This window comes from Aphelocoma coerulescens, assembly GCF_041296385.1.
Source record: "Aphelocoma coerulescens isolate FSJ_1873_10779 chromosome Z unlocalized genomic scaffold, UR_Acoe_1.0 ChrZ, whole genome shotgun sequence".
NCBI lineage: Eukaryota > Metazoa > Chordata > Aves > Passeriformes > Corvidae > Aphelocoma > Aphelocoma coerulescens.
The window spans coordinates 70,279,481-70,301,106 of NW_027184085.1; the positions used below are offsets into that span (position 1 = coordinate 70,279,481).

General features: G+C 41.4%; 1 protein-coding gene across 2 annotated transcripts in view; it reads left to right on the forward strand.

The window, feature by feature from the left end:
- The window catches only part of EDIL3 (EGF like repeats and discoidin domains 3), a 233,687-nt gene that overhangs the window by 168,478 nt on the left and 43,583 nt on the right, over positions 1–21,626 (forward strand). For both annotated transcript variants that reach the window (XM_069001946.1, XM_069001947.1), the window contains 3 exons: positions 12,885–13,040; positions 14,118–14,262; positions 19,728–19,912. In XM_069001946.1, the coding sequence (XP_068858047.1) occupies positions 12,885–13,040; positions 14,118–14,262; positions 19,728–19,912 (486 nt within the window). The remainder of the gene's footprint in view (positions 1–12,884; positions 13,041–14,117; positions 14,263–19,727; positions 19,913–21,626) is intronic.

Consider the following 21,626-nt stretch of genomic DNA (forward strand, 5'->3'; position numbering starts at 1 on the left):
CCTTCCTGGGACACCTCCAGGGATGGGCACTCCAAACCTCCCTGGGCAGCCCCTGCCAAGGCCTGAGCACCCTTTCCATGGGGAAATTCCTGCTGCTGTCCACCCTGAGCCTCCCCTGGCCCAGCCTGAGGCCGTTCCCTCTCCTCCTGTTCCTGTTCCCTGGCAGCAGAGCCCGACCCCCCCGGCTGCCCCCTCCTGTCAGGGACTTGTGCAGAGCCACAAGGTCCCCCCTGAGCCTCCTTTGCTCCAGGAAGATGTGATTGGGAAGAGGATCCCTGCCTGTTGAGGTTTTTGTTGTTGTTTTTGTTGTTGTGGGGGTTTTTTTGTTCGGTTGGTTGTTGTTTGGTTTTGTTTTTCAAGTGTTCCGTGGTCTTTTGGACATGGAAATTGTTTTTACAAGGTGTTAACCCACAGCCACCAAGAGCAGATTCGAGCATAGATTACATCTGGAGAATGTTAAGAAAATGCACTAATTACTGAGCACCAAGCCACTGTGTGGGAGATGTGTTTGAACACCTGACCTCTTGCTGGAGACAGTTGTGTGTAAATGTAAAGTATTAAATAGAATAATAAAACCCCTATTTTGTTATCCCTCATTAAAATGACATAAAGTGTTTCTCCAGAGACATTGGTAGGGTTACCAATTGCTTTTTTAAGTAAAATAAAGTAAAATAAAATAAAATAAAATTCAAATATTTACTTTATTATTGTGAGTAGTAGGAGGATTGAAGGATTCATCTACAAAAGAGGTGGACTGCTCAGTTGGTTGCAGAATTAAAAAATGGGAAGTATAGTTGGTTCAGGTTGGATAGCTAGCTTTTCTCTTCTACTTTTTATCACATACAAGATGATTCCAAATATTTAGTTTGGGGTTTCTTCCTCTTCAAAGACTTCATCCCCTTCCATCAATATTTTATATATTTGTTTCTTTTTTGGGGTCAATTTTTGAAAGTCAAATAGTGATTTCAAAATGGAAAAACTACAATTCTTACTTAGAATACATGGAAAGAGAGCTATAATGCCATCATTTTTCAAATTTATTCCCCAAATGGCTTTTCTGAAATGATATGCTAAAGTTCAGATGAAACACTATAATAAGAAATAAAACAGTTTGACAGAAAATGTGCCCAACTTCTAATTGGCAATTTGAATATATTAGTACTCCAGTCCAAAATAAAATACATTTGGTTTATTTACTGTCTCAGTGTGTCTGCTGTAAATAATACTTTTTGCTTTTTCACTTTTGCTTTTTTAATAACTTTGCATGGCTTTAAGAAAATGTCTTCACTGTATTTCTTTAAACTCCAAGTAAACAGATTTGCTGAAGAGATTGTTAATAAAAAAGATGACCTGTGATGGAAAGGGATCTACCCCAGCAGATTCAGGGCAAAATATTTCCCTGACCTCTGTCTTATTTAGAATTAATTTTTTTGGAGGGGAGGGAGGTCATTACTGAGAATGTTTATTTTAAAAAAGGTCTGAATGTATTGGAATATTATTGCTGTTAGGTAGAATTTGTATTTTGATTGAGGCTTAATTTGGTTTTTACACAAGTGTCTCCACAGCAGTTTTGGTTTTAATCCCACCTCTGGTGCTCAGCCTCACATTTTTGGGACTTGCAGTCCCATGGCATAATTAAATCTGTGACTATGAATTTCACAAACTTAATCATAACAACTATGACACACACAAAAATTACTTGTAAAAAAACCCTTAAGTTCCATCATTCTTAACTTCAAGCATAAAACCATAAAGTATTGGGTGTGGTTTTTTCCTCAAAAAAAGGCAAGGAAAGAAAAAAAATTAACAGCTTCCTCATCAAGAGCTTCCAAAGAGCAAGTACACACCAGGTGACAGCTATTTGCTAATGAAATGATAAAACCCAAAATACACAGAGGCCTTGCACAACACTCACTCAAACATCTGTTGGTGAGAGCTCCAAGCAAACTGCCATCTGTGAAACCATTCATTTTGTCAAAGTTCATTTCCTCATTCATGAGCTCTGGTGTACAGGCTTCCAAAAATACCTGTCACCACAGCTTAAATGTTTAATATCACCTAATGTAGCTCTCATCCCAGTGTCAGGTGAACTTTATGAAGTACAGTCTCAGAGTCATCCTATAAGGTGATGTGCACCATAGAGGAAGATTTAACCTGCTAAGTTAAATGCTAAAAAGTTGCTAAAGTTCTGCTTTTTTTTGTCAATACTTCAAAATTTGGCTTAATATCACAGAAGGATTTACTTGGAAGATATTGATAAGTGGCAGCAAGCACCTGAAAGCCCTTGGCTGTGGAGAACAGAAGTTAATAAGGAAAGTGCAGTTGAATTAAAATAATGCCACACAGGACCTTTGATCTGCAGGAATTAGAAGAGATTGTCTGCTAGCCAAAGTCTGCCATAAATTCACTGACTTCAGTGAACTCAATACCAGCGCCTGCTCTCTGCAGACCTCCCTCACCATCTATACATTTAGCTTACAGGCCAAAAATGTAATTTATGTACTCAAAGCAGAGGGAAAAGCAAAGAGACTGGGAGCCTATTTCTTAGTGTAATCATCCATACACTCCCTGGAGCCCCATATCTTGGTATCCATTTCACATCACACCTCCTCCTTTCATCCCCCGTATGCACAGACGCCCACACACAAACACGTTCAAGCAACTTTGGGCTGAGGTTCTGGATACACCAAAGCAGTCAGTTCAGAGTTAGCATCCCCATGGCAACTGAAACTTGATGCTGTTATGAACAACATCTCTAACGTGCTCTGTCAGCCCACATGCCAGCTTTCCTTCGTTGCTGCGCCTGATGTGGCTGAAGGACTGAAGCAACAGGACCTTTAAACCCTTTATTCCCTGCATCTGCAACACCATCCATTTCAACTAAGTTTGCTTTTTTTTTCTTCCTCATTTGCCACTCTGATATTAAAAGCAACCAAATCTTTGAAAGTGGTGACACCAAAAGGGAACAAATATGTGTCCACGTGGTTTCTTGCGTCAGGAAGAAGGAACTAAAAGGTGCCCCAGCACCTGTGTGGTGGTTCATAACGGAATGATATGTGGCCATCACAGTCACCTTGTGGCTAGGACAGCATCCAAATTGTGACATGATGCCATGCTGATGTGTGATAGGCAAATGAGTCATTTTTGCCTTCTAACCACTCTCTTAAAAACTGGCAAAGCAAACGATCCTCACCCATAGTCACTGTCCTGCTAGACTTGACTTCTAGAAAAATGTTGTTTCAAGTTATCTCAGTACAGCTAAGGTTCAGGAAACAAAGTTCAAGGAAAAATAAGATTACACGCCAGTATATTAAGATATTTTTTGGTCTGGTACATAGGGATTTATATGTACAAAATCCAGAGTGGGTCAGGCTGGAAATGCCCACAGTGGGTCACCTGCTCCCACCTCCCTGCTCCCTGCCCAGAGCACAGGGCACAGGATTGTGTTCAGACAGCTCTGGAATATCCCCAGGGAGGAGACCCCACAGCCTGTCTGGACAATCTGCTCAGTTCTGGCCCTGCCCAGGGCAGCAGTTCTGCCTCCTGTGCAGGGGAATTCCTGGGATCAGTCCCTGCCTGGTGCTCTGGTGCCGCTGCCGGGCCCCGGAGCAGAGCCTGGGCCCTGCCCTGAGCCCTCCCTGCAGCCAGGGACACCCAGGGCTGAGGGCCCCTCTCAGCTGGGGCTCCTCTCGAGGCTGAGCAGCCCCGGCTCCCTCAGCCTGTGCTGGGCACGGAGCTGCTCCAGGCCCTAAGTCATCTTTGTCACCCTCCACTGGACCTGCTCCAGGAGCTCCATGTCCCTGCTGAGGAGCCCAGGACTGGACACAACACTGCAGAGCCTGGGCAGAAGGGCAGGATCCCTCCCTGACCTGCTGGCAGTGCTCTCCCAGTGTCCTCCCCAATCCCATTGACCTTCCTTGCCCCCAGGACACTCTGCTGGTCAGGTAGATTTGGTTACCCACCAGCAACCCCTGGTCCTTCCCCACAGAGCTGCTCCAGCAGGTCCCCCCCAGCCCGTGCTAGTGCCTGGAGTTGTTCCTGCCCAGGTGCAGGACCTGCATTTCCCTTATTAATTTTCAGACAGTCCTTCTGTGCCCATCTTTCCAACCTGTCAAGAGTCCTTCTGAACCCTGTGGCATTTCAGCCTCTCATCCCAGCCATGTGTGGTCAGTGAACTGCTGAGGACCCCTCAGTGACCAGTGAACTGCACAGACCCCTCACCCAATCATTGATAAGTTAAATAATGCTTGGCCCAGTACTGAACCTTGGGGGACACCACCAGTGGCACATCTCCAGCTGGACCCCATGACACTGATTCCAACCCTCTGGACCTGCTGCACACCCAGTTCTCAATCCAAGTTCACCTTACCTCATCACCACCAGCATCGATGGCCCCAGACAGGTTTAGGCTGTTGGAAACACGGGAAGTCACCAGCACCATGAAAATGCCACAGACAACTGGGGCTGAAGTAAACTCACCCTCCTTGACCTCCCCTGGAAAAGGTGGCATGTCTTTGTCACCTCAAAGACCTTCCGATTTAAACCACACACGAATTCTGTGAACTGAAAAATGGGAGCATATTTCACTCCTGCACTCTCAGAACCTTCTTCTTCCATGAGTGGTTAAGATAAAAAGACATTGTTCAAGCCTTGACTCTCTCAATGAGACTTTTCAAAGATTGTCTATCATAAAACCAAGCAATGTTTAATGCTTTTGACCTAATCTTTTGCCTGCAAATTTTTGTGGAAAGAAAAAGTGTTTTGAGGAAAAACCTACAGATAAATAAGGAAGAGTAACTTTTAGAGTTTCTATAGCACCTTTTTTTCTTAGAGTCCTAATTTTAAAAGACAATAAAAAATATTTCATGAGTGTGGCTGTCATGATTCAACAAATAGCTAATTTTTTAGGGTTCAGGAGATCTTAATCATTTGAGCCAATCTTCTCTGTTGTGTAACAGCATCTGTGGGCCAAGAAATCATTTGAGTGGAGTAGTCTTTTCATCAATCACAAAGCCATCTGTCCCCTGTGTGCTTCACCTCTTCACTCTCCTTGTGTCCATCTCAAACCTTGGCCTCTCTCCCCACACCACCAGTGTCTCAGCAACTAACAGGTTATCCTCAAAGATTGATTAGAATTACACTTGACCATGAAGAAAGGGGATAAAGATACGTATTTTAATACAGGTTGTGCATCATGTGATAGAGATATTATCACTAGATAAGTTTATTCTGGTGGAGGGACTAAGCAGATTTAGTTTCCCACTGTGTTGAAATGGGATCTCACAGTAGGGATCTCACAGGGCCAGGGAAGTCTGATCTGCAAGTTCCCAGATTTCAGATAGTTAATACTCCTTTAATCAATACACTGGATGTCTTTTCCAACCTTAATGATTCTATAATTCCATATTTTCTTGGTCTAGGAACATGCACAGGACATAGACAAAACTCACTGAAGTCAGAATGGGAATTTTTCCTTTTGGGGCTTGAGAAAAGGTCATATTTGTCTTTGGAGTTTTTACCAAAGTGCATCTGCCAAAGTGCCATAAAAACAGATGCAAAGTGTGTGAGAGAAAGTACCTCTCAATATCTGAAGTTATTTCACAACCAAAAACTTCCCCTGAGTGTATTTTCATGGTGATTTTAATACTGCACCTTTTCCAATTCACTTCTTTTCCCTAAGGAGGATGGTTTTCCTGGAGGATGAAAAGTACGTATTTGTGACCTGAGTTTGACATCCTATCTTCTAGATCTACAAGCTGTTGATCAAAGCTATTTTACAAGGGGAAGTACATGCCGATATCTTCACTGACATTTTTATTTACATATTCTTAGGCTGATTCTTCAGGATGTCTTCTAGACACTGTGGAGAAGTTCCTTCTGAGAGCCATTAGCATTCCAAAGCCAGGAAGAGTTTTCATGAGTTCAAAGTATATGAGGAAACTAATAACAGCAATGAATGACCTTGGTGTTTCTTAGGTAACCTTCAGTTTGAGATAGTTAATACTCATTTGACCAATACTTTGCAAATAAGATGATATTTTGCAGGGCTAAAAACCTCTGAACAATGTGAGATTGATCATGGGCCCCTTCTTGAGATGACAGTCTAAACATACCAGTATTTGAATAATTCATATAATCCAGTTAATGGCATTCATAACAACTACCTTTGGGACTAAAATAATGACTTAATAATAAGAAGGAACAGACTAAGCAAGTTTTTAGTCTGTCTAATTATGTAAGCTCTCTGAGGCATAAATTGGAAGTTCTCAACAAAAGCCAAATGAAGTAGGTGCTTTTTGATAATTCTCATAACATATGTTCCTCCACATTAGCATTACACGGGCCAAACAATCCTTGTATTTATGTTTTCCATGCAAGTAAGATCTAACCTATATTCTGATCTCTTCACAGAGAGGCAAATTAAATTAGTGGTCCAATTTGCATCTCTCATTCTGCATGCCTAATTTGAAGCATGTACAGGAATAAGTCTTATTGAGGATGGCAAAGGTGATGAGTTGTTTTTAGAGGGCTGGCTGAGGCTGAGGCGTGGGTGAGTAGAGGGAAATCCTGAGAGGTGTTTGTTCTTACCCTGAGGTGTGATAGACTGGAAAAATCAGGAGGATGAGTTTCCAGAGGATTTAATAGCAAAGTTATGAGGATGCTTCGCTGAACCTGCATCCACACAGGTGAAACAAAATGGTCTGGGATCAGAAATAACCTGAGTGTTTAATTGCTCTGTCCTTGAGGTACAATCCCAAAATCACACTGGGAATTATTATTTTCAAGGCAACCTGTAGCAAACGTTTGTTGTCCTAGCCTATTACAAGATAACAATTTATGCTATCATGTCAATATTTTAAGATAAAACATGTTGTTTTTCTCCACGGTGCAGACCTCCTTCCAGCCTGTCAGCAACAGCTGCAGTGCTGCCATGGATAAATCACTGCACTTCCTCGTTGGGTGCTGCTTAAAACACACATCACTGCCACTGTGCTGACTGCATTAATGCCCTGAACTAAATCCGGGAGAGCTCTGCTGACAGTGCTGATTAGGAGAGTATCAAAAAGCCACAGACAGGCGAGATAGACGAGCACCTTGTGTGCAGGTGCCAGCGAGGCTTTGCAGCGTGGAAGTTAATAGTGGCTGACCTGCTGTGCCCTTCCTGCTCCTCATCACCAGCCCAGCTCTGCAGCTCCCTGCTCCTGGTGTGGAACCGGGGTGAAACAGCACTGCTTGTCCTGTTCAGGGGCTCTAGTGCTTGGAGGCTGAAAAGGAAGCGTGGGAGGGAGCTTTCAGACTCACTGACTATCCCAATACTGAGGGAATTGTGTCAGGTTGTTCCTTTCCTGGGTTTATTAAAAACATTTCCATTTGCAAGTGTCCCTATTTTTCATCAGAAAAATGTTTCTCTGGGTGTTTTCTATCTAAATTTGTCAGAATTATGACTTAAAAGAAAAAAAAAGAAAAGAGACAAAAAAAATTAAATTTCAATCCTTCAAAACCTGATGAGATCAGCAGGGAAGGGTTGCTGTAATAAATCTTTTAATGCCAGTATAACCTTGATCTCTTATTCAACCCCATTTTTATATGAGCAATGGTGAGTAGCAGTACAGATATGTTTACTTTGTGCTAGAAAAGATGAAGAATTATTTACGACAATGCTATTCCATCTCATAACTGAAACAGGAAAACACCTTTGTTCTCCATAAAATGCATTCCTGTTTATGAATCTAAAACTACATTTAAGGTCTCACAGACCCAAGGCTTCACGTAGGCTTTAATTTGAGCATTTCTGGAAAGCTTGCTCTGGAGGAACACTTCAGACAAGGGTATTCTGTGGGAAATGCTAGTGGCGTTATTGCTAACAGAGAGATAACAAATGAGGGGAATATGGTTATGGATTCCATCCAGGAGCATCACAGGGGCTTCCTAAAGTCACTCTGTCTTCTCATCCCTCTTCTCCTCTCCTGCCTGGAATAATGCAGATAAGCTGGATGCAACTGGGTGTTTTTTTTTAATCTTTTTTGTCAAGTATATAGCTTCTGCAAAATGAATATACTAACATTTGATCACAAATGGTAGGAGGGAGATGAACACCTTCCGCTGGAGCTGTCCCAGTCCCTGCTGTTCTGTTACATTCACGCATTACGATTCTGAATTTAATCTCTCTTTTTCCTATGGTTTTTAAGGTTTGTAAACCATGCTGAGGAGTTACTTATGGCCTTTGTTTTGTGGAGCCCTTTGGGCTAGTTTATGGAAAACAAGCTCCTACATTAACTCACGGCTACCAGTGGAGCTGCACACCCACCATGCAGGTTTGCAGGACTGGCTCTGAATTGTCTCTGAAAATGGTGCACTGTACATTCAACAGGAACTCATAAAATTAACTTGTTCATATTGCCACTTTCTCTCAGAGATAAAGTCTTCCCCTTTTATTTCCTTTCCAATGTGGATTTTTTCAAGATCCAGTGAAATCTAGATTGAGTGTGTGTTCATTGGAGTAGACAACTGAATTATTTGGCATCCCCAAACAGATTTGAGTGACTCACTGGAGTCAAAAGCGTTAGTGTAACTCGTTTAATAGAGAATTGCTCCAACAGGATGAGTGCTGAGAGCAGTAAACACGCTGGTTACTTTTTCCCTGCCTGTGGAGAAAGGCCATGACTCTGTAACCTGCTGTGATCATCAGAGTGTTCTGTGCAGTCATGGAGGTGGGAGGACTGTGGTGGTAGAAAGGAACAAGATTAGAAGAACTTTCAGGGACTTCTGAAACTAAAGGAGTTGATTTTATTCTCCAGCTCTTGGGCATACACTGCTTTAGAGGGTATCTGCCTCAAGTGATTTTATTTGATTTATTTTGGCTACTTGGGTGAATTCAACATGCAACTGTGTACCCAACACAGAACCTGAGGTGGTGTTTCTTGTCCCAGTCACAGAAACTGAGCTGACTCCATGCCTGTGCTCTCTTTGTGCTTTCCTCAATACCAGCACAGTGACTTTGCACCATCCACCCTGTGTGTGACATTATCCAGTTCTTGTAGAGCCAGATTTAAATACATTGATATTCAACTACTGGCTTTATTTTACACTCGGTTTTACATGAGCAACTCAGTGTTCACCACTCATTCTAGTCCCAGAAATCCCTCTCATTGACATGCAAAGCCCATCTGAGCAGATTCCATAACCTGCAGGTGTCAAGCAGAACCTTTTCCAAGTTTCATAAAGTTCTTCATGTCATAAGGTTTTAGGTCACTGGGTGTCCTCGGATTGCAGCCAAATCCCTGGCATATGACGGGTGAGAAAAATCCCACGGAAGTTCCTGGATGCAGGAGACCCCTCTGAATGCAGGTGCTTGAGCTGAGGTCAAGTCTGAATCCAAAACTCTTAAAATAAATTTAAATGATAAATGGTAAAATAGTAAAACTGCTCAACTTTCTTTTTCTTTCTTCTTTCTTTCTTTCTTTCTTTTACTTTCTTTCTTTCTTTTTCTTTCTCTTTCTTTCTTTCTTTCTTTCTTTCTTTCTTTCTTTCTCTTTCTTTCTTCCTTTTTCTTTCTCTTTCTTTCTTTCTTTCTTTCTTTCTTTCTTTCTTTCTTTCTTTCTTTCTTTCTTTCTTTCTTTCTCTTTCTTTCTTCCTTTTTCTTTCTTCTTTCTTTCTTTCTTTCTTTCTTTCTTTCTTTCTTTCTTTCTTTCTTTCTTTCTTTCTTTCTTTCTTTCTTTCTTTCTTTCTTTCTTTCTTTCTTTCTTTCTTTCTTTCTTTCTTCCGCTCTTTCTTCCGCTCTTTCTTTCTTTCTTTCTTTCTCTCCTTCTCTTTCTGTAAATAGATTTCTCAAATGTCTATGCCAGTATCTTCTTACAAAGCCCTTACTTTGCCTTATTACTTAAATTACTGGGGTAAATCCCTCAAAAGGCTATTGATCTTCTTTCATCCTTGATTTTTTCCAGTTCATCTAGATAGTGATAAGGGATCCTTAATAAATGAATCCATTACCTTTTTAAATAAGATATTTACTCTTTTGCTCTTATGCTGGTGACTTTCATCTCTTTCTTTCAAAACATGATCACCCGTATAATTAAAATGCGGAACTTTCTGTCCTGGGTCTGAATCCACGAAGCAGAGCTTCATGAGCTGTTTTTCCTCACAACTGCCACAGAAAAACACGTTTGAAAAAGCTTTCAGTGCTAAAAGATGTATTTCACATTTCTCCACAGCTTCCTACTGAAGTATATTAAATAGGAATAATTTCAACACCTCCTTCATTATAGCCATTGCTAAAGTTTTAATCTTTTCAATTTCTGCTAAGGTCTAACATGAAAAGTTGAAAACGCATAAAGGAACCCAAAGATACAATGGGAAAATTAATTCCTGGTGTATCCATATTTACTGAAAGGCATAACATTAGCCCGGGGGGATTTCTATATAAGCAAACCATGGACATATGAAAGCATTTTTTCCCACTTCACTGGGATTTTTCTGCAAACCTTGACAAGATATGTAGACCTTGGAAAACAAGGCAGCCTGGTTTTATTTCTTGTGTTGTATCAAGTTCAATGCTGCTTAAAAATAAAGCTCAGCTTGTGACTCAGAGGATGGATACTGATCAACAAATGCTCTAAAAGGAAAGATTCTGCAAAGACGAATAGGATCCAGTCATTAAAGCCATGGTTTCATCAGAAATTATTCTTTGCAAGTAAACAGGGAAGAAAAATCCCCATAAATTCTCATCCAAAAACACCCCTCCACAAGATTATTACCTGGAAAAATAAAAATTTGTAATTAAGCTGAAAAAACATTACTTATATGCATCGCTGGATCAAACAAAATTTATTTGGTGTTGCATTATACGTTCCTTTTCCCATGCAGTGAAATGTGAAGATGCTACAAGTCAGCAAATAATCAATGTCTGTTTCTATTTCACTGTGCTTTCTAATTTGGTTTTGCAGATGGTATTCTCCTCATTATTAGCAATTTTGTAAATACATGGAAAATTGGTTTACTTGCCTGTTAATTAATATTCTGAAATTCCACATAGAGAATGAAATACTCATAAGAGACTTACAGAAATCTTTAACTGGATACTCTTCCATGTTAACTACATTTTTAATGCAGTCATGGGAGTAATAGCAGTTTCTGGAGCTGTCCTCTTACAAATATAACATATTTATTTAGTTTTGTTTTCCCCTCTGGGGGACCAGGAATTGGGAAAATTTTCCAAGGCTGCAAAAAGGCATGAATCTCTTATAATTTATACCTGTCTGAATTCCTGTTGTGAGTCCATTCTCCCCACTGGAATTGCAAATGTTCCTGAGCTTTCCTGGTATTTGTGGAAAAGATCCTGTAAAAATCTGGTGTTTTTACAGGAGGCTTCTCCTCTCTCAATGGGTCTAAACCTTAAAAACACACATTGTTAATCTGAAGGTGTGTGAGTGTTTTTTAATGTCTTATAGGGAGAGCTGTGGTAAAACTACACCAAAAGCCAACTATTCCAGAAAAGTAGCAGAGAAATAGCTCATTAAAAAAAAAAAAAAAAAAAAAAAAAAAAAAACACAAACCAAAATAACAACAACAAAAAAAACCAACAGAAGAAACCATAAAATTCTATGTTTTGGAGAAAGAAACCAGAGGTTTCCTATTGTGCACACAGAGATATCTTGAAACACTGAAGTCTGATCATCTTACATCCTTCACAGAGGTTAGATTTTGTTACCAAGGGGGAGAAAGTCTCCAGGCCACACCGTAAAGAATAAAGCAATTAAGGTATTTGGACAGCAGATCTGCCTCTGAGTCCTCCCATACCTGTGCTGGGGCTGCTGTTGCAAACAGTGGGGACTGCACTGGGTCAGCTCCAGCAACTGGGGAGCAGAGATAAGCCTCATTTGGAGGAGACAAGTGCTAATGCAGTGTAATGTATTATTTACCCTGTCCCAGTTGTTTGCTCTCTAGTACTTCTTTGCACTGTACATCTGCCTGCACCTCCACGCAGCTCTCACAGTGTGACAGCTCTTTGCTGAGCTTCATTTGGTGCAAAAGTCACAGATTTCAGCTGAGAGGGTGGGAGTGCAGCTGCCACAGCCTGAGTCGTGATTGACTTCGTCCCAGGGACGAGGCTGACAGTGCCAGCACTGTTGGGTTTGAATATCACACTCTGAGATTTCAGAGAACACTGTTGGCTTCCCCATGCCACAGGTGAATAAGGGAGGCAGAATTAAGGCTGCTGGAGTAATGCTGAATTTGTTCACTCTGAGCACCTTCATTTTGTACTTCAAGGTGTTACATTCAGCTCAGACAAGCACACGGGGAATGTTCATATCCGCTGATTGATATTTTGCTATTGACTGCTTTAGGATTAGCATTTCAGCCTTGATCTCTAGATATATGAATGTTCAGTGAGAGTCAAGAAAAAGTCTTATTTCTTTGCTCTCAGAACTTCCATGTAGTTTTAGTTCCACTTAGAAGTTTTACTTGAAGCTAACTTAGGATCTTTTGTATGGTATTGCAAATTGGTTTCTAACAGAACTGAAGATATAGCCTTTGGTAAATTATCACCAGGTTACTTTTTCCTTTCAGGCAGGAAATATGCAGAAGTGACCCTGTATGCCAAAATTAAGCAATATCCCGGTAATATTCTGAATATCCAAAATATATGTATATATGTGTGCACACATACAGGAAATAAGCATAGTCCAGTCTTTTGGGTCAATGTTTTTCATTCATTATATGCACTTGCACATAAAGTTCATGAAAGATCAAAAGAATTAATTCAAATGTAAAAGCAGTCATTTAAATGCTTCAGCTATGGTTTTTCCTCTCATTTAAGAAAAAAAGAGGCAATCGAAGGAATCAAGGATTGTGCCCCTCAGATTAACAGTGTGCCGTTATTTCAGATAAACCTGCAGAAGAAGATGCGAGTCACTGGAGTTATAACTCAAGGTGCCAAGAGGATTGGAAGTCCAGAATATGTAAAATCTTATAAAATTGCATACAGTAATGATGGGAAGTCGTGGACAATGTACAAAGTAAAAGGCACAAAGGAAGACATGGTAAGATTAAGTCGTCTGTGTCTGAATACATCTTGAGGTTTAGCTGCCTTCAGAAGTATGAGATGTCCCTGCTATTTAAGCCTCATTGCCTGGCAGTATGACATAGATTTCACTTTTACTATTTTTCTCTGAAAAAAAAACAAAAAACCAACCCAAATTTGCATTTTCTCTCTGGTAAGAATTCCTTATACTTTAATTGATGGTTGCATAAATACTATTTCCCCAAGATAGAATAATCCTGTTTATTACACTTAACTGATTTTCATATTAATTAATTTACCAGTAATTACTCATTACTGTGTTTTCAATTTAGTTTTATTACATTGGCAGATTAGAGTTAACCCTTGGAAACACAGAGCCCATTCATCAGTGTTAATCTCTGTGCTGCACAAACAGTATCATCCAGCGGGGTGTGTGTGTTTACAGTTTATAGTTACCACTTATTTTTGACGGAGCTGTGCACACAAAGCAGCAGAAAATTCCCTTTACTGTGTAAGTTTGCACAGAACTAAGGCACTGTGCTGCATTAGATGTAGTTTCTGTATTAGGGAATTAAAATGCTGTGTGAGGAGGTGCATAATGAGGGGGGAAACACAGTACAAGGATAGTTAGAGTGACGAGTGAATGGAAGAATGCTGATGGGTTTAATACTTCCCCCCTGTGATCGATAGGAGGGTCACAGTGCACTTCAGTGGGAGCTGGATCAGGTTCTTGAGGCAGAGGGGAAAAAAATAAACATCAGTCAGCGCCAATAATTGCAGGCTAAATTGAACTGGGGCTATTTTACACATTAATCAAGAAAAGAAGGCGTAATTTAGTTGCATTAGGAGCTTCAGTTTCTGAGAGTGACCAGACAGAGACCTCAGTTCGGCACAGGTGGAAAACTTGCCACGATGTGGCACAAAGGCAGGACATCCTGTTGGAAAACTTGTATTGGGCACTGGAAGTGCTAAAACAGATGCTATTTGTGGTAAACCTCACGTGGACAGTCAGAACAACGCAGATACTTTGGAGACACAGAACTCCAGCCATCCTCCTGACACATTTTTTTTTTGTGCAAACCTTGCTTCCCTGCAGGTGTTCCGTGGGAACGTGGACAACAACACCCCGTACGCCAACTCCTTCACACCGCCCATCAAGGCCCAGTACGTGAGGCTGTACCCCCAGGTGTGCAGGAGGCACTGCACCCTCAGGATGGAGCTGCTGGGCTGCGAGCTCACAGGTGGGATTTCCACAGCCTCCGGCCCCCCACCCTGCCCAGCGGCTCCCGACCGCACGCGTTTTGTTCCCCCGTGAGATGCGGTCGGCCAGCCGGAGCTTATCCAGTCACTCACATCTTTTTATCTCAGTTATAAAATGAGCAGCACTTGGCCGAGCTAAGTGACCATGGTCACTCGCAGTGGGACAGGAATAGTAGGAACGTAGCGTGGTATCAGCATAATAACACTTCTTAACTTTTCCTGTGCGTGATAATCTCCAAGCGGTCAACCTTGAAAAGGTGTGATGGCTGTGTGGACTAGTGATATACTGCCCTGAGCAGACTACAAGGCAGGGAGTCTAACCCAAGATCTGAAAATGGTTCCTGAGCCCCAGAGCTGGCTGTGCACTGCTGTGGACCCATGGCAATTGTCACACCTGATTTGGGTAATTCCTGCTGGCTGTGGGGTGACACCACTCCTGTGCTGCGTGGCATTCTCCGAGGGACGAGGCTGCTTCCCCTGCTGTCGAGGAGCACTCCAATAAGATGCAATTTGGTTGAGTTGCTTTAATCAAGATTTCAGTTTGGATTTGTTTTCTGGGTTTAGCAGATGCAGGGAAAGTGTCTTGTAGCAAAAACTAAATGAACAAGTGGAGCCAATATAAACCCTCCTCAGATTTGTATTATGGCTCTGAAATGTAAAGCCTGACCTCTAGCCACCTTTCTACAAGAACTGTGCTCCCTTACAAATTCAGTAAAGCATGTAAATTTTTTATCCTTTTTCAAGAGATAAACCTTTCACTGGCAGGAGCACTCCACTGATTCATTTAAGAGTGATTTTTATGTAGCTGCCTGTTCACTCTACAAACAATAGCCATCCAGTTCACGAGTGATACATCCAAACAGCTGGAGTTAAATAATTCTCAGTCCTCGAGTGACATCAAAACCAGATTCAGAAATGAAAAGTTAATGCATTAATCTAGGTGTAGCCCTTTTCCAATATAGATAGGTTTAAGAGTAAATAGAAATTCCTGTCTAGCTGCTTTGGTCTATTAGATTTTTTTTTTTTATGTCTTCCACTTCTGGAACCACAATTTAGAGCAAGTCCTTGCCAGAATGACTAGGAATTGTTTTGCTCAAAGAACTGTGAAAGCTAGTGAAGTGAATTCATTTCAGTGGTCTCCTAACAGTGTCAAGGTCATCATTTCTTAAAACTGTGGATGGCCGAGGCTAGGCAGAACAATTTCAACCTTACAGAAAGAAAGGTATAATTACACAGACTAATTCACTCTTAATTCCAGGTGGTCTGTCTTGGGTGGAAAAGCACTTTGAGAGGTCTGGCTTCTCTAACAAGCCCTGGTGCTAGAGAAGAGAATGAGTGATGAACAGAGGGAGACTTGCAGGATCAGATCATCATAAAAGCTAACCCTCTCTTAGGACAAACTTCAGCACAATGTTCAATGCAATCTGCTTTAGTCTCATAAATAGCTTTACTTACCAGGACCCACAGTCAGATCTTATTGAAAATCACAATCAATGCCAGTGGAGCCAACTAATAAATCAGGCATTAATTTCCGTGGCCCCGTGTTCCTGCCTTACCCATGCTTTGCACATCTCTGTACCCTCAACTCCCTTCCCCTCACACAATATTGATGGGAGGGGAGAAACAGCTCACAGCTACTGTTTATTAGAATGCCTTTATTCATTAAGCTGTTATTAATAGCAGCATCAAGCTGTTGTTTTTAACAGATCAGTGTTCACACAATGGTATCTCTTACTCATGGAGCTCACTCGTGTGCTCAAGCATCTACCTCCTTGCAGGCAGCCCCTCCCATATCCTGCTGACAGTCATGTTTGCTGGTGCCTGTGCACCAGCCCAGCCAGCTCTTGGTGTTTGGGGTGTCTCAGTTCCTGCAGAGGGATGCTGGTCCCCAGAACGTGAACATCCTTGTGAGACTCACTCAGAGTGTGTAATTGTCGTTCCCTGGTACCTATTTCTTTATGCTAACATCCCCTACAGGCACCTTTCACACAAAACTGACACACAGCGGGACTTTAGCACACCTGCAGTTAAAGACAGTTTCCCCTTTCCTCGTTTGTCCTGAGAACTATGTAATCTGGAAAGGAGTCCTATAGTTGTAATTTATAGGCCGGGTTGGATGGGACTTCAAGCATCACAGTTTAGTGAAAGGTGTCCCTCCTTGCCCATGGCAATGGGGGTGGAATTAGATTTGAAACCAGGTGATCACTCTGAACCCAAACCATTCTATGATTCATGAATATGAGGAGAAATTTTAAAATCTCTGCTTTTAGAAACAAAAAAATCTCAGTAAGAATAAAAACAAAATCACCTTTTCCCTCAAATAATTGGCATATGCTGCTTTTGCCAATACTACACAAATCTTTGTCCAAGACAACATTCATGCAGACCTTCGCCTGCAGATCCATGGGTTTGCCTTTGCTACATTGGATTTTGAATATTTTCTTTGAGAGTTTGAGCTTTGTCGAAAGAAGAGGTAGATGAGGGGCATGGTGTAGGGTGCAGACTGAAAAGCGAAAGATTCTGCCCTCTGGAGAGTCAACAGAGAATAACCTTTGTAAAGTTCCATTTTTCAGGTGCTAATCCCCACTCTTTCTCGTTATTACCCTAGTCCTGTGTCACTGAGGTAGACCAAAGTCCTGCAAACTTATACCTAGTCAGATTTAAAGATACAGAGGTATCAGGTATAATTTATCAGAGATAGAGATGTTGGAAGCATCTCAAACAAGCTCCACTGGGCGTAGCCATGTCTGCATCAGCTATCTCTGACTTTAACAGGTTGTAGAAATGAAAATGGAAATCAAACCCTTTCACAGGGACACTGAAAAGGAGATTTAAAGCTACAGTGCCGTGCAGAGATGTTTCAAGGAGACATAAGCATTGTTATAAACACACACCCATGAGGGATAGGCAGACACAGAGTTCTGTGCTGGTTTGATGACCCTGCCCTTTGTGCTGTGCGTTGTGGCTCAGTCATCCAAACAGTCACCATCTCCTGTGACACAGCACCAAGACATCGTCCTGCCACCCATGGGCATCATGTTTGCCTCTTCAGATTCTCGTTGCTCTCCTCGCTCTCTCCTGCTACCTGTAGCAACTGTCTTCCCTTTGGGGCAGTGGCAAAGGCAGGCGAGTGTAAAATCCCATTAATTCATGCACGCATGCACAGGCACACGGGCAGGCACAACTGCTGTTTCATAAATCAATAATTATACTCAAAAATGATAGAATTGGTTTTGATGGATTGGGCCAGCACTGAATCACAGCTCTGACAACCCATGGTTTTGTGTCAGGAGCCTCCTTCAGATTCCTCGGATGAAACATTCTTGCTGATAGTCCTTGTGATCCCAGAGTGATGCTTCAGAATATAATAATAAGCAAAGTCCTTCTCTAAAGCAGCAGATTAGTCTCTCTTACTTCTACTATCAATTGCTCCCTCCCACTCCCAGGAAAACTGTTTTGTTGTGTTTTTGAATGAGTCCATTCTACAGACAAGGCTGTGTGATTTCCATTTGTGCACTGAGAATCAGGTCTGAAAGACTGGGTTTTTTCAGAAGTTAACTCTATTTTCTCTTGGTTTTTCATTAGTTTGTTTGGGTTTTTTAATTTAACATGAAGCATGTCAATATTCAAATTTTAGATACAGGAGATACTGCTTTAAAGATCATGATGTTAGCATTATTTTTATATGTGTTTGGTAATGCATGTTTACTCCTGCTGCTAGCCCCCCACAAAGGCCCTGTGGTCTTACCTTCCTCATCGAATCTCTAATAATTCCAGTTAATTCTGTGCAATAATCCTATGAGAGAAATAGAACACAGAATCTGACAAAAAGGTCTTTGCTTGTAATACCAAAGAAACTAAAAAAAAAATTTAAAAACATAAAGAATCGGATCTTTAAAAGTGGGTGAACATACTGTGAGGGAAATAGGCTTTTAAGGCAGAGAGAACCAGCTTTGATAACTGGCTCAAATAAAGTGAAAAGCAAGTTGAAAACTTTGAAGGTGATTTAAGTGGCCACCTCTGCCAGGAGCCACCAGCTGAGCAGGGTCGTGGTCTCAGCAGGAGCAGCTCCACCACAAGCTGCCCCTGTGCTCAGCAGAGCACAGCCAGTGACTCGTCAGATGTTTCCCTGATAGGAACCAGCTCGGTGTCAGGGACGTGTCAGCTGGAAAACCTGTGTCAAGGAGACAGGAAGCAAAGGTTCTGTGCACTTGCAGGGATGGTGCACTCCTTGCCAAGCCGTGTTGCATCCTGGGCACGCTCAATTAATTATGGGTGTGTTAAAATATTATTGGTGATTTAGCAGAGTCAAGCCAGCTTACTGGGTCTGTTCCCTGAATTTGTGAAGTGAAAACTTTAGAATAACCTTACATATGCAGGTTTTTGACTGCTGGGACAGGAAGGAAATGAGAAAACAGCTTCTTTTTTTATGCTCTCATCTCCATCTTTTCTATCTTTCACTTTACCTCAACTTTCGAGCATCACTCCACCCCCCCAGCCATACATCCACCTTTCCTGTCCTCTTAGCAGCCTTCTCTCTCTCAGCCATTTGCCTTTCTTTTTCTGATTTTTTTTTTTTTTTTTTTTTTTTAATCTTAAAACCATGCAGCTCATCTGCCTTCTTTGGTTTCCAGTCCTGTTTCAGTGCTGCTGCTGAAAGGTGTCTCTCCTGTCTCAGCTTCTTTCTTCCCCCTTTGGCATCCAAATGTACCTTCCACATTCCCAGCACACAACAGCAAGACAGAGGAAAACAGAGTCACTTATCAATTTTTACTTTTATCCTTTTTCATGCAGAACAAAGAAGGGAGAAGCCCAAGATCTATCTTTGCTACAGTCAAAATAACTCAATGGTGTGGGATGTCCACAAACAAATAAGCCATTAACTATTGATTTCTCCTAAGTGATATCCTCCTACTATTCTCCCTCCTTCACAATTGTTTTCCTGTGGTGTCCCCCTCCTTCAGTGGGGGCTTTCTGGATTTTTACCCAAAAGAGCTCAGTGCGTTTTAACATTTTACTTCAGCAGTGGCTTCTAGAAAAATTAATGTTTCTTCAGAAAGGAAACACATGGTTGATGTGAGGTGGCACAAATGCATGAGGAAAATCATACTGAACTGGGGGAACAATATTTTCGTGCAGGACAAGAAAATAAAAATAAGATAAGCACAGACAAAAGTCATCTTTTCATTTTGTTTTGCTTCATAAATTTATGACAGGATAAAACATGTTGAATTCTCTATCTTGATTTTGACTCACCCAAGCAATTGTTGAAACAAAGTGCCTTGAATCAACTATTTTTCATTTATTTGTTTTCAAGTTCTTTCAACAGTAGTCTTGATTAAATCTTTTTCTTCAAGTATCGCAGGTTTTCCTTGCCATTACAGAAAACCTAAACCCCTAGCAGAGATAAGCAGGGAGTGCCACTGATCTTGCCCTGCTGTTCCAGGTTGCTCTGAGCCCCTGGGGATGAAATCAGGACACATTCAGGACTTCCAGATCACTGCCTCCAGCGTTTTCCGTACGCTCAACATGGACATGTTCGCTTGGGAGCCCCGGAAAGCCCGGCTGGACAAGCAAGGCAAAGTTAATGCTTGGACCTCTGGCCACAATGACCAGTCACAGTGGTTGCAGGTAAAGTTTCACGTGCATTTTCCCAGGTGTTTGCCTTCTTTGTGTTTCAGGCATGGAGACGGTTCTCTGCTTCGGTTTTATACTCATAATCTTATCTTTCTGAGTGTCACCATCCTAACTCTGCCACAGGTAAATGATGAAGCTCTGAAAGCCCAACAGATCTTCATGTCTTTGTTATCACAGTTGCAGAAAACTCTGCTTGGGGATGCCTCCACTAGCCCCAGTTTTCACTTCTTAATGAACAAAAACGGTAGTTGCAGATCTGTTTCACTGAATTCTCCTCATCTGTTGAGAGAGATGAGTTTATTTTCCTCCCTCCTGTCCTTCCAAGGCTCCCTGGAAAAGCATATTTACTTTCAGCTCTGTGCACCTTAGCAAATCTCACACGTAGAAATTATCTTTGTCTAATTGAGGCTGCCCAAAATTACCTTCTGACAGGACTCTGGAGCCAGCAGGACTGATTCAGCACCTGAATTCATTATGAACCTGTGCACAGGGGTCGTTTTCAGCCCAGGGGTGATTTATCCAAGTCACTAACGTGAGAGATTGTAATAAATCACCAGTGTGGAAGCCTGTTTGACTGGCCACTGACACATTTACATATTTTGAACTGTTGGAAATAGCAGTGTTTTCAGTCAGCTGCCACTTTGCAGTGCAGCTCTCAGTGGGAAACCTCAACAGCACTAGACGTGGCTACTAACCCCCTGCAATCCCTCCACATATATATTATGACATATTAGCCTTTTTGCCTACAGTTGCTAGGCAAGTTAGGAATACAATTACTGGTTTTTCTGCCAAGTGTACGCACTTCCCGTAAAAAGAAGGAGCAATTGATCTATCTATTTAACTTTGGAATAGCTGAAGATCCTGGAATCTGTTGAAATTTTTTTTTTTTTTTTTAAGAGCAGCTTGTTGGAACAGCAGTTAGTAACTTCTGGAGAGGATGAACATTTTATTGCTGTGTTTTATGGTGGAGAAGCAGATGAAAATGTTTCTCCACAGGAAAGAGAGGTAGTTGCATCATATTTTAGCCCCATCAGTGAAACCAAGGCTGTGCAGAGACTCCACAGAAATTTCCTGTTGTGTGTTCTTGCTCCTGTGGATGACAGTGGATTTTTAATTAACCACAAATGGCAAGGGGCTCCATAGTTAATCCTTATATTCTCAAACTTTTCATGCTGTGGTGAGTTTTTCTACATTGGAATTCACCTGAACCTGCAAATTTAATCTGACCACTTGCACAGTCTCTGCAAGTCCTTGACCTATAAGGAATAACTTTTATTGTCTGGTCAAAAAAAAAATTGAAAGTGTACCTTTTCCTGAAAATCATTACACATAATGATACTTCCTCAAAAAACAATCCTAACATTTCATGTTTGGGGAAAAAAAAAAAAAAAAAAACAAAAAAAAAAACAAAAAACAAAAAAAAAAAAAAAAAAAAAAAAAAAAAAAAAAAAAAACCACCAAAACCAAAAACCAAAAGGCATTAAATCAACTTGTTTTTTCAGTGCTTAACGTGGTCATTAGCTTCTGCTACAGGCTGGTTATTCTGAATTCAGGCCACGAGTGAGATGCTCTCACATGCTTCAGGTATAGGTAATGATTCTGTAACAGAGACATGTCTATCATTCAAATTCATCCATTCATTTTTGTTCTCTCTGCTGGTGGTTCTCTGTGGGTTTTTGTGGGTTTTTTCATTCCTTAAAACACAGAG